The following is a 15,259-nucleotide window of genomic DNA, read 5'->3' as shown; positions in this document are numbered from 1 at the left end:
GGCTGGCCCTGCCACACAACTGACCGAGACAACGACCTATGGTGGGGAATTAAAAAACTAATGTACTCTCTAAAAGCGGTAACATTACTGGTGATACACTGGTGACGTGACCTACATTCTCTGCAGGGAAACCCCTGTATATCGCACCAACTTGTCGAAACACATTTCTTCATCAAATATGTGGCTAACTAGAATCACCTAGTGTGTGTAAATCTGGTTCCGCGCTATCAACCAGTCCAATCTCTTAAGGTTGATTGTGAAATGTACTGGCACAAACACTGACGGCACAGGAATAAGTGACTCCAGTGCACATTTTTTTTAAAATAAATATACTTTATTCTTTTGCCAGGTAACTTGATGGAAAAGGTAACCAGTATATGAACATAGAAAGCATTGTTAAACAATCTCAATGTACAAATAGAGCCAGTAAGAGTACAGAGCAGAGCTACTGCTAGAAAACAACATTCCACTAGTGCTGCAGACACTACAAGAATGATCCAATAACCTCAATCACTGTACCCAAGAACAAGAAATCTACAAGATACATGCTTCTGCAGAGAGATATGTGTGTCGGCCACCAGATGAAACTGACTTACTGGCTCATGTACAAGCAAACAAAACAACAAAATAACACTGAGAAGTGTTGTGCCTTGGAGGCTATCATTACAGCACTTTACTGCTTGATATGTTGCTTAACATGAAATGGACTTGCACAGCTGGATTAAAAAAAAAACATTTTTTACTAGCCTTGTATGCTAGTACAAAACCAACAGGCAATGGGCAAATCCTACCACAAAAATATTAGCTTCCTACTTACTCACTGTACTCTGGAAATTGTTTTTAAAATTGTAATTTAAGTGCTTGTGAACTGTAAACACTCATACAAACGACATGGTAGTGTAAGCTAACTGCGCCAATGTGAAATGAACGCAGCACCAGCACAAAGTGCTAGGAAGAAAGGTATTAAAATATCAAACTGTATTTATTTTATTGTAAAAGGAGGTGGAAATGAATCCCTGTTTATTTAACAGAACTAAATGCTGGTGCACGGATGATAACATTCCAATTTTTTTGTGTTTTTTTTGTTTCTTAATAAGAAAATCAGAAAAATACAACAGTGAACAGTAAGAATAATAACAAATGTTCCATCTTATCTAAACCAGAGCATTCTACAACCATGACCTATGCAATTAGGCTCTGTTCCATAATGTGGTGTATGTACTTAGACATGGTTTGCAAGGCAATGAAAAGCACCAGAAACTCCAACATAGAGAAATTCAGAATACACCAAGGAGTAACTCCACAAACTAAATTAATAATCACAGCTCCACGCCATGTCCCACAGCTTCTTTCCAGCATGCAATCATGGGCGCTACCAGGCATTGATCTTTAAGCAGACTGCGTACAATCCAGGAGGGCTGCATCTGATAACACACTTGATGGCTTGGCCTCCCAAAAATTGTAAAAGCCCGTTAGGGTCAAAGAGTTTCAGCCCCGTTTACGTTGAATATACATCTATCATCTTGGTCCTTTAGGTCTTAGTGTTTTGTAACATAAATGAGGGGAAGGGCTGGAAAGGAAAATGACAATTTGGGAATGTTTGTGATTGCTGCAGCGTCATTCCTCACTGTGCATTTGGTTGCTGGCTGACTGGTCCATTGGCTGCAGAGCTGGGGGAGTGACTGGGGCTGGGACTTGCTTCTGGTCCTCGACTGCTGGCTCCCTTTGTTTCTGTGCTTGTATTTGCTGTTGGTGCAAGGGGGTCGTGTCCTTCTGAGTTTTCCAGCATTTCTTGGATGAGGGGAGGCATTGATCCCGGGATCTCCAACTTGAGTGTAATGACACGTTCTGCACCTGAATGTGGAGACGGAGATGGAGAGAGAGAGATATCCTACTGGTTACGATTTGATTCAACATTATTTTATCTTTATCCCTTATACATTGCTTGTCACTAGCAGTTACTCTGAATGGCTCGTGCTTTAATAGGCTGTTCCCTCACACTGTGCAGGAACAGGATATGAAAGCCATGATCATTAAACAGCTCAATAATAATAACAATCCTTGGAAAAGTCAAATCCAAAATCAATTCAAAGATGTTTTCATTGGAGTAGGAGGAGAGCATCCAACGCACTGAGTCCATTCCACCAGTTTATTAGTTTAATTCCATTTCCCTGCATATTCTCAGGAACCATCACTATATTATTTAGGTTACATAATTAGGTAACTGTAAGATGAATTAGCCTAACCAAACCCTGTGATATGTAATGGGATTGACATGTAGACATATTCTCTGTTGCAATCTCCAATCTCAACACAGATTCCCATCCTTAATACCCAAGGTGTTTTCATAAAAGGTTTTACCGTTATCTCAAAGAAATCGACAGGTAGGAGGAAAACATTTTTTAAAAAATACATAAATGACACAGCCAGGCCAGTGGGTACCTTTCGCACTGATGCTCCGCAGGTCTGTAATCTTCATTAATATCTTTGGGAACATGTGGGGCTTGTTGGGTCTTCGCTTTCTGATATAAATTTTTAAAGCCTCCAGAAGTGGTTCCTGCAATTTGTCCACTTTCCCTGCGTCCTCCAAATCCTGGCGGTCTACAAAAAAAATCATTTTAACGTAACTTCAAGATGTAAGAAAGATGCAGTTAAGCACGCTACCCTGTGTGAAGGACACTATATAAATGCAAGTATGTAATTTACCATTTCACCTCTCGGAGAGTGAGAGGGATTTTCTCCCATCCATGCCGTTTCAGAGGATGTAGATTTCACCACCACTGGCAGCTTATGCCCTGGAGAGTGGGGGTATGAAGATCATATCTATAGCTTGGTGTCCTGTCCTAAATATAGCCTTGTAATGGAATACTGCCAGGCAACTGCACACCCTTTCCCCCACTCTTTCAGCAGATTTGTCTTATTTGTATGTGGCTTATAAAAGAAGAATTTGCATTTTTATAGCCCCTTATCACGCCAAAGTGCTTTACAGTATTTAATATGAAGTCATGAGGCGAATGGATGAAGATTAGATTATTTGGATGTCTTCCAGCCTCTAGGTTAGAGGAATTTCTAACTGTGGGAGGAAGCATCTCACCCCTCGTGTAGAGAGAGTCAGAGGAATGTTATGTGTTGTCTTCTTTTTCTTCCCAGGTTTCCTGCCTTTGCTCCTTTTCCTTCCTATTTATTAGCTAAGACTTTTCACACTAAAACTTCAGAAGTCATGAGGTAATGGGAAGAGCAAATACCAAGGCCAAGGCTGTGGGCATTGCTTCAATTGAACCTCTCTTATGAAGCAGCCTCTTTGCCTCTTGTCAGTCTGGTCACATAATCCACTCTCTCAAGTCACGAGACTTGGAATTCAAACTATGTACTTTTTATATCTACAACTAAAATCACATGAAGAAAAAAAACAAGGTAACCTTGTTAATTTCACTGTTGTGGGGGGAGGGGGACAGACAGGGGGTCGACACAGTTATGAATACTTGCAGTAGTCTGCACTGAATCTTTTTACAAGTAACTCTGACTATTGAATTTCAGTCCCCTCTATATTTTTGACCTACATTTAAAGGATTCTATTTTGTAAATAACTCTTCAGTTGAGCAATTGAAGTGCACACCATCAGAAATTACAGATAAACTATAAAGCTCCCATGTTTATCTAGAACTATGCAAGTTATGTGTTAGCCTGGCTCTGTTGGTAGCACTCTATTCGCCTCTGAGTCGGAAGGTTGAGGGTTCAAGCCCCACAACGGGACTTGAACTCACATTGTCTGGGCTGACACTCCATTGCACTCTGGGGATGTGTTGCAATGTTCGAGGTACTATCATTTGAATGGGATATTAAACGGAGGTCCTGTCTGTGCCTGTTCAAGCAGACATTAAAGATCCACTTAAAAATGAGAAGGGAGTTTCTCCCAATGTCTTAGCCAACAATCCCCCAAATAAAATTGGTAATTTGTTTCATGGCTGTTTGTGTGACATTGCTGTGCACAATTAGGCTGCCACGTTTACCTACAAATACACAGTAAATCCTGTGAAGCGCTTTGAGACGTCCTCCTGACATGAAAGGTGCTATACCAAATTCAAGGATTATTTTTATAAACTATCTCATTTTAATATTTGCATATAAAGATATCTGCCAGCAGGTGGCAGTATCACAGCACAATTCAGTGCAGTTTGGGAGGGCTGGAGGCGAGGAAGAGCAACTTTTATTTTGTTTCTTAAAAATAATCTCTGTGTTTTCTTTCTCCACAAGTTAGTCAGTCCACTGATCCGCACTCTCCTTAGTCAGAAGAGTGGAACAGTTCACCACTAATATCTAAATGGATGTTTTCAGTGCTGTTCTGTGGGTGACCAGCAGGAGATCCTGGAATCTCATTTACTGGAGAGGTTTAATTGAATGTCAGCGAAGACTGTGATTTGAACTTGGGTCATTAGTTTAACCTTTCAGAATTCAGTTCAACCTCTTCATCACATTTATACTGAGACTTGAACAGCCTCTCTTTTTACTGTTTTGGATTATTTCTATTGGCTCATTTAGCAATTGGCTGTCGCGTTTCACCCACAAATATACAGTAAATTCACTTAAAGTGTATTCTGTGAAGCGCTTTGAGATGTCTCGAAGACATGAAAAGTGCTTTATCGAATGCAAGGATTATTATCATTTAAATATTTAAATGCAGGCACATCAACATCACACAGACATGCTCCCACTTCTATTGATTAATATTTCATCTTCCAGCAATCCGAGTTGATGGATAATATAAGAGGGAAAAGGTAGTGTGTGGGGGTGGGGGAGAGGGTGGGGGGGAGAGAAATCACAAGATCAATGATCTGTTTTAGTGCAGTACGTCCCTAGCACTGCCCTGAAGTGTTAGCCACACTAGACAAAATGAGTTCAGGACACGGAACTAAAACCCACAACCTTCCGACTCTGAGGTGCAAAAGCTACCAACTGAGCCAGCCTGACGCAAGATGTGTGTGATAGCAGGTGTTATTTATTTTCTTACGTTTTTTAAGTTAGCTGTGCAATCTCTCCTTTAATAACATTACAACGAGCTTGAACAAAGACAGAAGTCTCCGGGAATACTCAACAGTTCAGGCAGCATCTATGGAGAAAGGAAAATGAGTCAACATTTTGGGTCCATGACCCTTCGTCGGAAAGTTTTGGGTCACGAAACGTTGACTCACTTTCCTTTTTCTATAGATGCTGCCTGACCTGCTGAGTGTTCCCAGCGACTTCTGCTTTAGTTTCAGATTTCCAGCATCTGCAGTATTTTGTGTTTTGTTACAACGATCTTGGTTGGCTTCTGATTTACACCCACCTGGGATACAAATCAATGTTTGCCTGAAACTGCCTTCTGAAGGTGGTTTCAGCAGCTGGAATCCAGATTTGCCTTAAACCCATCATAAACCAAACAATAAACGATCCCTGTATTTGATATAGCACCTACAACATAAAAATCCTTTGCAGTAGCTATTGTTAAGTGCAATGACTTTGTATTTCTTGGCAAATGCTGCAACCAATTTGCACACAGCTTGATCCAAAAAGCACCATGAAGTGAATAATCGATTGTCTGAAGGATTGTTGACCAGGATTGGGCAGAAAAGCAGAAACTGTCTTTGTGAATTGTGCCATGGTTTTTCAATGTTCGCCTGTACAGGCAGACAGAACTCTGTTTTAATGTCTCATCTGAAGGAAGGCTAACCGAATTCTACACTGTCAACCTAACTGAGATCAAAGTCCATAATGTGAGCTTGAATGCAAAACCTTCTGACCAGAGGTAAAGTGCCAACCTGCCACACCATCCACACAATACACTGTTACATGATAAAGTAACAGACAATGTCAACATTCACCACAACTACACTTTTGATAATTGAACCGGTCTGCAATAAACCATCAAGCTTTAGAGCTCATGAGGGATGTAATGGTGGATTTAAAACAAGGGGAAGAAGCACTGAAATTGGAGGCAGCAGAAGAGTGACAGCACCAAAGGAGTTAAGGTTGCAGAAGGAAATCTATTCCAGCCCAGTTTCTGGCACCAAGCAAGGCTGTAAGGAGAGTGGNAAAAAAACGTCTATTAAACTGTATCTGCTCTTTGTGGATTCCATCCACACTACATTCATGGATATGTGACATTTTGAGTGCATAGAAATAAGATAGAGGATCAAATTTAAATTTATCTGCACTATCCTAGGGAGATGCATTGAAACTTAATTGTAGATCTAGGCTGAGTGAATAGATTAACCCATTCATTAAACCTAACGTATATGTTCAAATAAAATTCCCCCAAGGAAGCATACATCTGCATTCCTTCTTCATTAATTATTTTCCACATACCAATAAATAACTCAAATCACCACCAGGGAAAATCACAACATCTCGGATCAAGATATTTGTATTGGTAGCTCAGGCTGGTAATCTGGGATCTGAAATTTCTGGGTTCGATTCCTAGTGAGTTCAAACCCTTCACCTTTTCATGGTCAAATCTATTGTACCAACTCCTGGGTATTGCTACTCAGAATGCTTCTTACAAATATCTTGATCCAAGAATTTGTGATTTTCCCTGGTGGTGATAGGAGTTATTTATTGCTATGTGGGAGAATATGTTCTCCTTTGAGGTAATTAAGTAGTGTCTCCCAGGGATTGATCTGGCTATACAAGCCATGGTTGTTGCTTGTCCATGGTGTCTGGAATTGGAAGTCCAAAGGCGTGCATGTGCAGGATGTGATGTCAGTGGTGACTTGATGATCTGGACATTGGGTATTTTCTACATTTTAAAGCAACATGGAGCCTGAGAGATTGGACTCAAATGATCATGTTACAATGGGGCTGTCCTGTATGTAGATTGAGTGACATTCTAATCCAGTTTCGCCCACAAAATATACAATCAATTCACTTTGGGTATATTCTGTGAAGTTCTTTGAGACGTCTAGATGATGTGATAAGACGCTATATCAAATGCAAGGTTTATTATTATTATTATTGTTGAGGCCCAAGGTTCAGCCAGTCCAGATAATCTCAGATGCTTGCGATGAACATTTGGAGTCACTGCAGATGTTTTTCAGCAAAGGATAAAAGACAGTCTCAAAGGTGTCAGCCTGGCTTACTGGTAGCACTCTCCACTTCAGAATTTTGCAGCTTCAAGTCCCACATCGGGACTTGAACTCACAGTTTAGGCTGCCTCTCCAATGAAGTGCTGGGGCAGTGCTGCATCCTGATGTGAAAGGCTCTATATAAATGTAATTTTGTATTGTAATTTGTATTGCTTTGTTTGCCAGGTGCTATCCTTCAGAGGAGATGTTAAACTGAGGTACCCCATTTGCCTCTTCAGGTGTTTGTTTAAAGATCCTACAGCATTATTTGAAAAGAGAAGGGAATTTCTCTCTTCTCATTTCAACAATAACAAATTACATTTATATAGCGCCTTTCACATCAGAAGGACACCCCATAGCGCAACAGTCAAGGGTTTGCACCTGAAGGCAGCAGCCAATTTGTGAACAGCAATGTCCACTTCATGGCTGTTTGTGGGACACTTACATGCACAAGTTGGCTGCTGTGTTCGCCTATAAATACACAATCACTACGCTTCTCAGTAAAATTCTGTGAAGCACTTTGAGATGTCTCAATGACATAAGGCACTATATCAAATGTAAGGATTATTATCATAAATTGTGGGGAATAAATATGGAGCAATCGGACCAGACATGAGATCCAACAAGAAGGAAACATTCCCCTCATAGATAATGCAAGTTCGGGAGAAGATAACTTACTATTTCCTCTTCAAAGCCCTGAAATCCCACATAGTTTTATTCCGTATGATCATTCTATCTTAATGTTTAATATTTCACAAAATTGTCATACAGGCTTAGACTAGTTAGAAATTCAGCTCTCTGATGTTCCTTTTGCATACCTATAAATATCAGAACTTGATGTGAAGCAGTCCACATTAAGGTGGGAAATAGGAATTTAATAAGACATATAATTTTCTCCTGGAGTTGAGAGAGACCTACCTCCACAGATCAGGCAGATGGCACTGAGAAGGCCAGTCTCCGTGTCATCCATTTCGAGTGGCAGGAGTTGATTGGCAAAGGTAAAGACGAGGTCAGTGAGTGGCCCAAAACCTGCATTGTGCATCTGAGTCCTGTTGAGAGTAAGGCCATCGGAGAAGGTCATTGTGTCCTGATCTGGAGTGTATCGGGTACAAATTCGGAGAATCTGTTGGCATAAAAGAAACACTAAATTAATGGAAGGATTAATGCAAGATTAATGCAAGTGCTCCGGGACACTACCCCGCGTGAAGGGCGCTATATAAATGCAAGTTTTTGTTGTTGATTATTATTATAGATTCATATTTGTTTTAACATAAACATCTAACAAAAAACTCCTCAAAAAGATATATGTTTACTGAAACTGAGTACATAGAATGAGAAGTTTGGGACTACTTCTTAATACAGATATACAAAAAGTTATTGTGTAAACTGAAAAGGAACAAAAACATGATGTTATTTCTTTCCCAGCTTCGCATCACACCACTGTAATGCTACACGTCTTACCTCAATTAGAATTGAGAATTGCCAGACCCAGGCAGTGCCAATAGAGCTCACAAGGCCAGGTCTTTTGATGAATTGCAATTACTACTGGGAAGCATGATACACCTCAAGAGCAAAAGTGGGAATGTGAAGTAGTTAAGTTTCATGATTAAAGTCTGCATTTTGTTTAAGAGCTCCAGCCGCAAAGCTGCCGGCTCTGGTTTGGAAGCCTAAGGTGGGGCCCATGCACTTATTCTCCTTCCGTCCCTGTGAACAAGTAGCTGGCCTCTGCTGAACTCCTCTCACCAGATTTGGTGTGTTCCGATTGAAAAGAACTCATTACTGAACCAAGGTCGGTTTGCTGACCATCACTCCAATACAGTATATGTCAAGACTAGTCAGGCTGAGAGCAGGGAAATTGGAGAAAAAACAGGGAGGCCCTAGCAGAATTGAACCCTTGGGCTATTTCTTTTAAAGAACAATAGTATTAAGAATACTGAATTGCTTTGTAGCTTGCAGCACACAGACATCTTTCATTTTTATGAACCTTCTGAACGCGGAAACTGCCTAAGAAAATGATATGCATAAGCAGTATTCAAAATAAACCAATGTTTAAGTAAGGTTTGCTGGAAAACCATCCCTGGCAAAATGCTTTGTACAAGGCTTTAGTGTTGCTATGTTTCTGTTTTTTTAAAAAAAGTTTCCTTTTTCTGTTAAACAGTTAGAAAAATTAAGAAATGAATCTAGATCAAAATGTGTACAGAATTCTCTTCAGCTAGCTTTGAGCAGTGCAAAGAATTGTTTTTAAATCAACACACTTCCCAGGAATATCAGTTGAAGCTGGGATGCAGGGCAGCCCATTAAAGGGAATTTGTCAGAAATCTGGAGTTTAAGAGTACCTACTCTGCACCAGGCGTGCTCTGAGCAAAGGTGATACTTGCTCACGTTAGGAGGCTGGTAGGAAAAGTATCTCTTCAATCATTGCTTTCCCTCCTGCTGTCTGTGGGTAATGTATGTGACTCTTCTCCGCAATGGAACCTGCTTGAAATAATGTGAGGTTTCTGTGCCCATGCTGTTGCTCTTTGTCCCTTTCTGATTGGCAGCAGCCCAGGGCCACAGAGCGGAAGGCAGCACCAACCACATATTACTGAAATCAATCTCTCCTGAGAAAGTTAAATACCCTAAAAACAGATGGCAAAAAAGAGTCCCTCCTCCTCCCCCTCCCCTCCCCGCCCAACATACCCCAGGCACTACCTAAACATCAGGAACATGTAATTAAAGGGCAATTGTGAGGCCTTCCAGCTTTACTTTTCTGTACATAACAGGCTTAGAAAGTAGACATTACCTATATAGACCAACTACAGCCTGAAACATTATGCACTGAGGCTTTCTTACACTTATATCCGCTCTAAACTCCTAAGGCTTAGCGNTTTTTTCAAGGAAACATTGACACTGTGTACAGCAGCAAAGCAGAGAGAATTAACCTAGATGAGAATATTTCCTCATCAAACCAGGATGAAATCCCCGGATTAGTGTGGCTCCCATTAAGCAGCTCATTGACCTGAAATGCCACACTGTGTAATACTTTAATTACGATTACACTTCAGTATCACCCTCAGTGGGACTAAATGTTGTTGCTTCATGGTCAAGTTGCTATATTAAATATTGCAGGAGAATGTTTTTTGTTTGGAGAGTAATTCATTTTTTTAAAATGCAATGAAATAAAAAAAACTGAGAAAGTTAATGAAAGTCACTAGCAGAGGTACAACAATAACTTGCAATTATATAGCGCCATTCACACTGGGAGATCTGATTCTTAGGTAAGAAAGTATGTAGCCACTAGCACCAATAACATTAGTTCAATGTTTAGAGGAAAAAATCAGCGCATGAGCATTAACAGTAAAAATCTATTGTCCTGGCAGCTCCAAGGCTCCATTAGCAGATGGGCTGATCCCACCCAGAGGGTCACACATTCAGATCCTTGTCTCCGGGTGTCCTGTCCAAGAAGCCCCCAAATAAAATTATCATTCATGGCTGTTTGTGGGACATTGATGTAGACAAATTAACTGTTGTGTTCACCTACAAATACACAGGCACTAAACCTTACAGTGAAATCCTGTGAAGCACTATGAGGGTTTGAATGATGTAATAAGGTGCTCTATCAAATGCAAGGATTATTATAAATGGTCTCATTCTGTCATCAGAGCATGTTTTGGCAGCTCTCAGTCACAGCACTAGATGGAGCACGGCACAGCACAACACTGCCTCGGGGAGGGGAAACTTGCAGGACTCCACAATCCACAAACTCCTTTCTTTTCTGATCGTCTTTAGAATTAAATTGCATTTGCAGGACCTCAAACAGAATCACTGTCTCCAACTTTCTAATATTGTGCACATAAGGGCTATGAATTTAATTATGATGTGCAAAGGCTGCAGAACTCTAGATTCTACGTACAGAGCAATCCTGTTATAACACAGCGATCTGGCTTCATAAACCCAGATTCCTGTGTTAAAATGAAATGTGAATAAAGTCAGATTATTGGGTTGTCCGGTCCTGTGCTACACCAGAAGCTTGGAAACCTGGTTTCTGGCACTTACTACTGGCCATCTACCCACACCACAAAATGGCAGTCTGGATCGTCAGGTCACTACTGTCATCACTTCCTACACATTATGTGCAGACACATACATCCACCGTCACTCACATCACTTCCTTCAACAACAAGTTGCATTTACAAAGCACCCTTCACACGAGGTGGCATCTTGGAGCGTTTCACAAAGTGAAAGCAGCAGCAACTCCTGTGAACAATCTGTACCCACAGCACTTGGGAGGAAGGATGGCAGAAGATGACATGATGAGCAGAACTAAAGTGTTTACAATTTGGTTTTATTTAAAGTGTAGAATAAGTGGCCAGGCCAGAGAGAATGCAATTTCCCTAGACCTTCCGGCACCCTGAGGATTACTGTTAGCTGGGACCACCCGGGGTGGATGGGTGGGTGGGGTAGTGGAAGGAAACAGAAACTTCCATGTTATTCTGAAACTGTCCTTGAAAATGTTCCAAAAAAAATCTAATCAAAATATTATTTAAACAGTTCAGCTAGTTTGGGTGAGGATGGGTCAAGGAAGCCCTTTGTTGTTTTGGAGGGAAAAAATGTTTCTTAAATAATCACAGATATCTAACTTTAATACATCATATTGCAACTTTTTAAGAAGTACTGTATACTGCGAGGCAGTCCCAGTGGTATAGTGGATAGAGCTGTAGCTTACACACCAGGAACTTGTTGGGTGATAGAAATCTGGAATTTTCTCTCCCAAAATGCCGTGGATGCTGGATCCATCCACATCTTCAAGAGTGAGGTTGATAGATTTTTGGTAGTTCAGGATATTAAGGGATATGGGGAGAAAGCGAGAAATTAGAATTGAAAGGATTAGTTGAGTTGCAGATCAGCCATGATCTAATTAAATGGTGGAACAGGCTCAAAGGGCTGAACGGCCTCCTCCTGTTCCTATGTTCCTTCCTATGGTTTGAATCCTGATTCAAGCAAAGCTTCCTCACCTGGGGAGGCTAGATAGAGGTTAAAATCATCCTTTTCTCCTGCTCCTGGTCTCTCTTCAGCAGGCTCTACTGGAGTGTGGCTGTGTGGCAGTTGGGTGAGGTTAGTTCAATAATCTGCCAAGGTTCACATATGAACGGTCACTTGGGCAGAGTACTGGAATACTCTGTCCATCGTGCCAATGGAAACCATTTTTCAAAAATCAACCTGCACTACTGCAAACCTCTGCTAATGTCAAGCTTTCATTGAAGTAGAGTTGAGTATACAATTCAGTTCTGTTAATACATGGCCAACATCATCCTCATTAAACACAAGCATCAACTTAATTATGAACCAATATCAGGACTATTTAGAAATGCTAAAAGACATTTCTTTATTTTGGTTAGCTGAGAGCCCAATACCCTGGGAAACCCATGCCCACACTCACGATTATCCAAACCAGACTGGGAGTTGCATGCATCCCACCTATTAGGGGAAATTTCCCTGTTTCTGGAATGGAATGTGCAAGTTTCCTCTTAAATACATTGATATTTTTTGCTTTAATCACAGCTTCTGGCAATTGTATGAGAGCATGGTCACCATTCTCCAGCACACATTCTTTCTTGATTTATACTGTTCCCATAATTATCTGGAAAACTAGGGTGTGTCTTTCTGTCAGCAGAAACACATTGTAAAAATTATTTCAAGCTTAACTAGGTTGTCCTGTATACTTATCTGTTTCCACAAGTGAAGCTGCTATCAGGGAGTCACAGAGCATTGGTAGTGGCTGAACAGAACGCTATAACACATAGACCAATATGACTTCCCAGCTGAAAGAGTCCATTTCACATGGACTGAAGCAATGTTCGAGTGTGAGTTTAAACTGCACTTGAGTTTTAAAAAAAGTGCAAATTATCATAGTTTGGGCATTTTAACAACATTCCACAAACAGAAAGGAGTCCTGGAGTCCTGTAGCTCAGTGGTTAGAGCACTCGCCTCGCAAGCGAGAGACCTGGGTTCTATTCCCGGCAGGGCGAAATGGTGGACAAGTTTCCTTACTCCACATGGCTCTGTTTACCCAGCAGTAAGTAGGAACCTGGCTGTTAGTCGATTGGCGGATCGCTTTTCTAGAGGTAATAATTCCTTAAAAAAATTGGCCAGTCAATCCATGACTGTCTGTGGGATGCTGCTGTGCACAATTGTCTGCCGTGTTTCGCCCACAAAATATACAGTCAATTCACTTTACATTATATTCCATGAAGCACTTTGAGACGTCTCGAAGATATGATAAGGCGCTATATCAAATGCAAAGATTATTATTATTAAAGATTATTAAGGGGCATAATAATCCTTGCATTTGATATAATACTTTTCACATCAGGAGAATGTTTCAAAGCAATTTGGGATTTACTGTAGAATATAACTTCTGTATATTTTGCAGGAGAACACAAAAGATTTTATAAATCCCATGTTAAAGGTTATCTGGGGGATTGTTGGCCAAGACACCAAGAGAAACTCCCTTTTCTTTTTGAATCATCCAAAGATTAAAAGTTATACCTAAGTAGAAGAGAAATTGAGACTCAATGGATGAATGACTGCACAATACAACACAATACAAATTTATAGAGGGCCTTTCACATCGGAAGGACGTCCCAAGACGCTTAACAGTCCAGGGTTTGCACCTGACTACAATGGAAGGTATAATACATAGTATTTTGAAAAGACAAAATGTTTCCCCATGCATTTTGTTTTGAAGATATTTTATCTTATACTGAAGGTCATTTCTTGTAAGTGAATAGTTTCTCTGTCCATAAGTTCCCACGATCTTATTGTGGCCAGTGCTCATTTGTTAATTGTTCATCTGTTAGAGTGTAACGACTGCACTTATGAAGCATTAATCCTGAACTGCCCTATTTTTGCAAATACGGTATTTATTCTATANTTTTTTTACACCACAGAATAGCTCTTTATATAGTGTTGTCTTATGTTTGTACCTCTGTTGATTGTATAAAAGGTTTGCTAACAGAGCATGATTCATCTGTTTTACAAAGACATACAGTACAGTAGTATATGTGTAACTGCTGACAATTGATAACTTTTAACATGTGATTGTAAAAAGCTGCACAGGCTCAAGTACTGTGGTTATAAAAGAGAGTTTAAATAAAGAAGCGTTCACCAGTAAGAGACCTGTGGTTTGAAAGAAGTGTTTCAAAGTGCTTTTAAATGATGCTCTGAGAGTAACAGGGGTGATTTTGCCTCTTGCAGATATAAGCTACTTTAACATTCATGTGGTGGGAAGTGGTCACACCATTCAGACAAGAGTGTTGTAGGTTCCACCACTGTACTTCCCACCAGCAGTAAGCTAATGTACCCAAGGATTGTACAACTACAATGATCACAGTTTAGGACTTAAACAAGCAATAAATGTGGCACTTAACAGTTCAGCTGATTTGAACCATTCATGAACACAGAGATACCAGAATTCCCCAAGGCCATGCAAGTTGCAGGCGACCACTATTCGGTGCAGGATTCCAACACACGTTCCAGAAAAGAATTTTAGAGCAAAGATTGTAAGAAATTTGGAAGCAGCTTCATTAATCAAATGGACCAAGCAGGAAGCTTACAAAGCTTTTAATGTTGTCAAAAGAAACCAGGGAAAGCACTGCCAAGGCTGGACCTTTAAGATAATTAAAATTGTCTTTGGCCTCCTGTGGGTCAGCGAGACACACTCCAATTATAATAATCCTGGCATTTGATATAGAGGCTTTCTCATCAGGAGACTGTTTCAAAGTGCTTTACATGATTCAATGTAAAGTGTAGTGATGGTCAGTATTGCTCCAGTATGATTTGCAGGGCATTGCCCTCATCTTGAATATTTGCAGCCAGGAACAGATTCAAATCACCAGTTTCCCAAGTTTGGAATCCCAAAGACAAAATGTTGGATCTGGAGGCAGCAACTTATTCCTAGTCTCTCAGCCTGAGAGCCACAGGAGAGCCAAAGGAGAGCCACAGTCAAACAGTCACTCACTGACTTGTCTGCACTAAATTTGGATATCAAATAATATCTTATCATGAAGATACACTGGCCTTTCTCTCAATATCAACTCCTTCCCTCATGTTTCTCTGTACAGGTCGTACCGTAACGGTTAGAGAACTCACCTCACAAGCGAGAGGTCCTGGGTTCGATTCCC

General features: G+C 40.5%; 1 protein-coding gene across 4 annotated transcripts in view; it reads right to left on the bottom strand.

Moving 5' to 3' along the window:
- Window positions 1-324: 324 nt before the first annotated feature.
- The window catches only part of LOC103179947 (retinoic acid receptor beta), a 142,379-nt gene continuing 127,444 nt past the window's right edge, over window positions 325-15,259 (bottom strand). For 3 of the 4 annotated variants that reach the window (XM_007895493.2, XM_007895494.2, XM_007895497.2), the window contains 3 exons: window positions 8,016-8,220; window positions 2,443-2,601; window positions 1,058-1,854 (listed from right to left, as the gene is read on the bottom strand). In XM_007895493.2, coding sequence (XP_007893684.1) covers window positions 1,625-1,854; window positions 2,443-2,601; window positions 8,016-8,220 — 594 coding nt within the window. In that variant the 3' untranslated portion in view covers window positions 1,058-1,624. Of the gene's footprint in view, window positions 1,855-2,442; window positions 2,602-8,015; window positions 8,221-15,259 lie in introns of all 4 variants that reach the window. The other variant, XM_007895495.2, reaches the window with a different exon arrangement.

The sequence above is a fragment of the Callorhinchus milii genome, unplaced genomic scaffold (assembly GCF_018977255.1).
Source record: "Callorhinchus milii isolate IMCB2004 unplaced genomic scaffold, IMCB_Cmil_1.0 Scaffold2, whole genome shotgun sequence".
Lineage (NCBI taxonomy): Eukaryota > Metazoa > Chordata > Chondrichthyes > Chimaeriformes > Callorhinchidae > Callorhinchus > Callorhinchus milii.
This window is presented reverse-complemented; position numbering and strand designations above follow the sequence as displayed.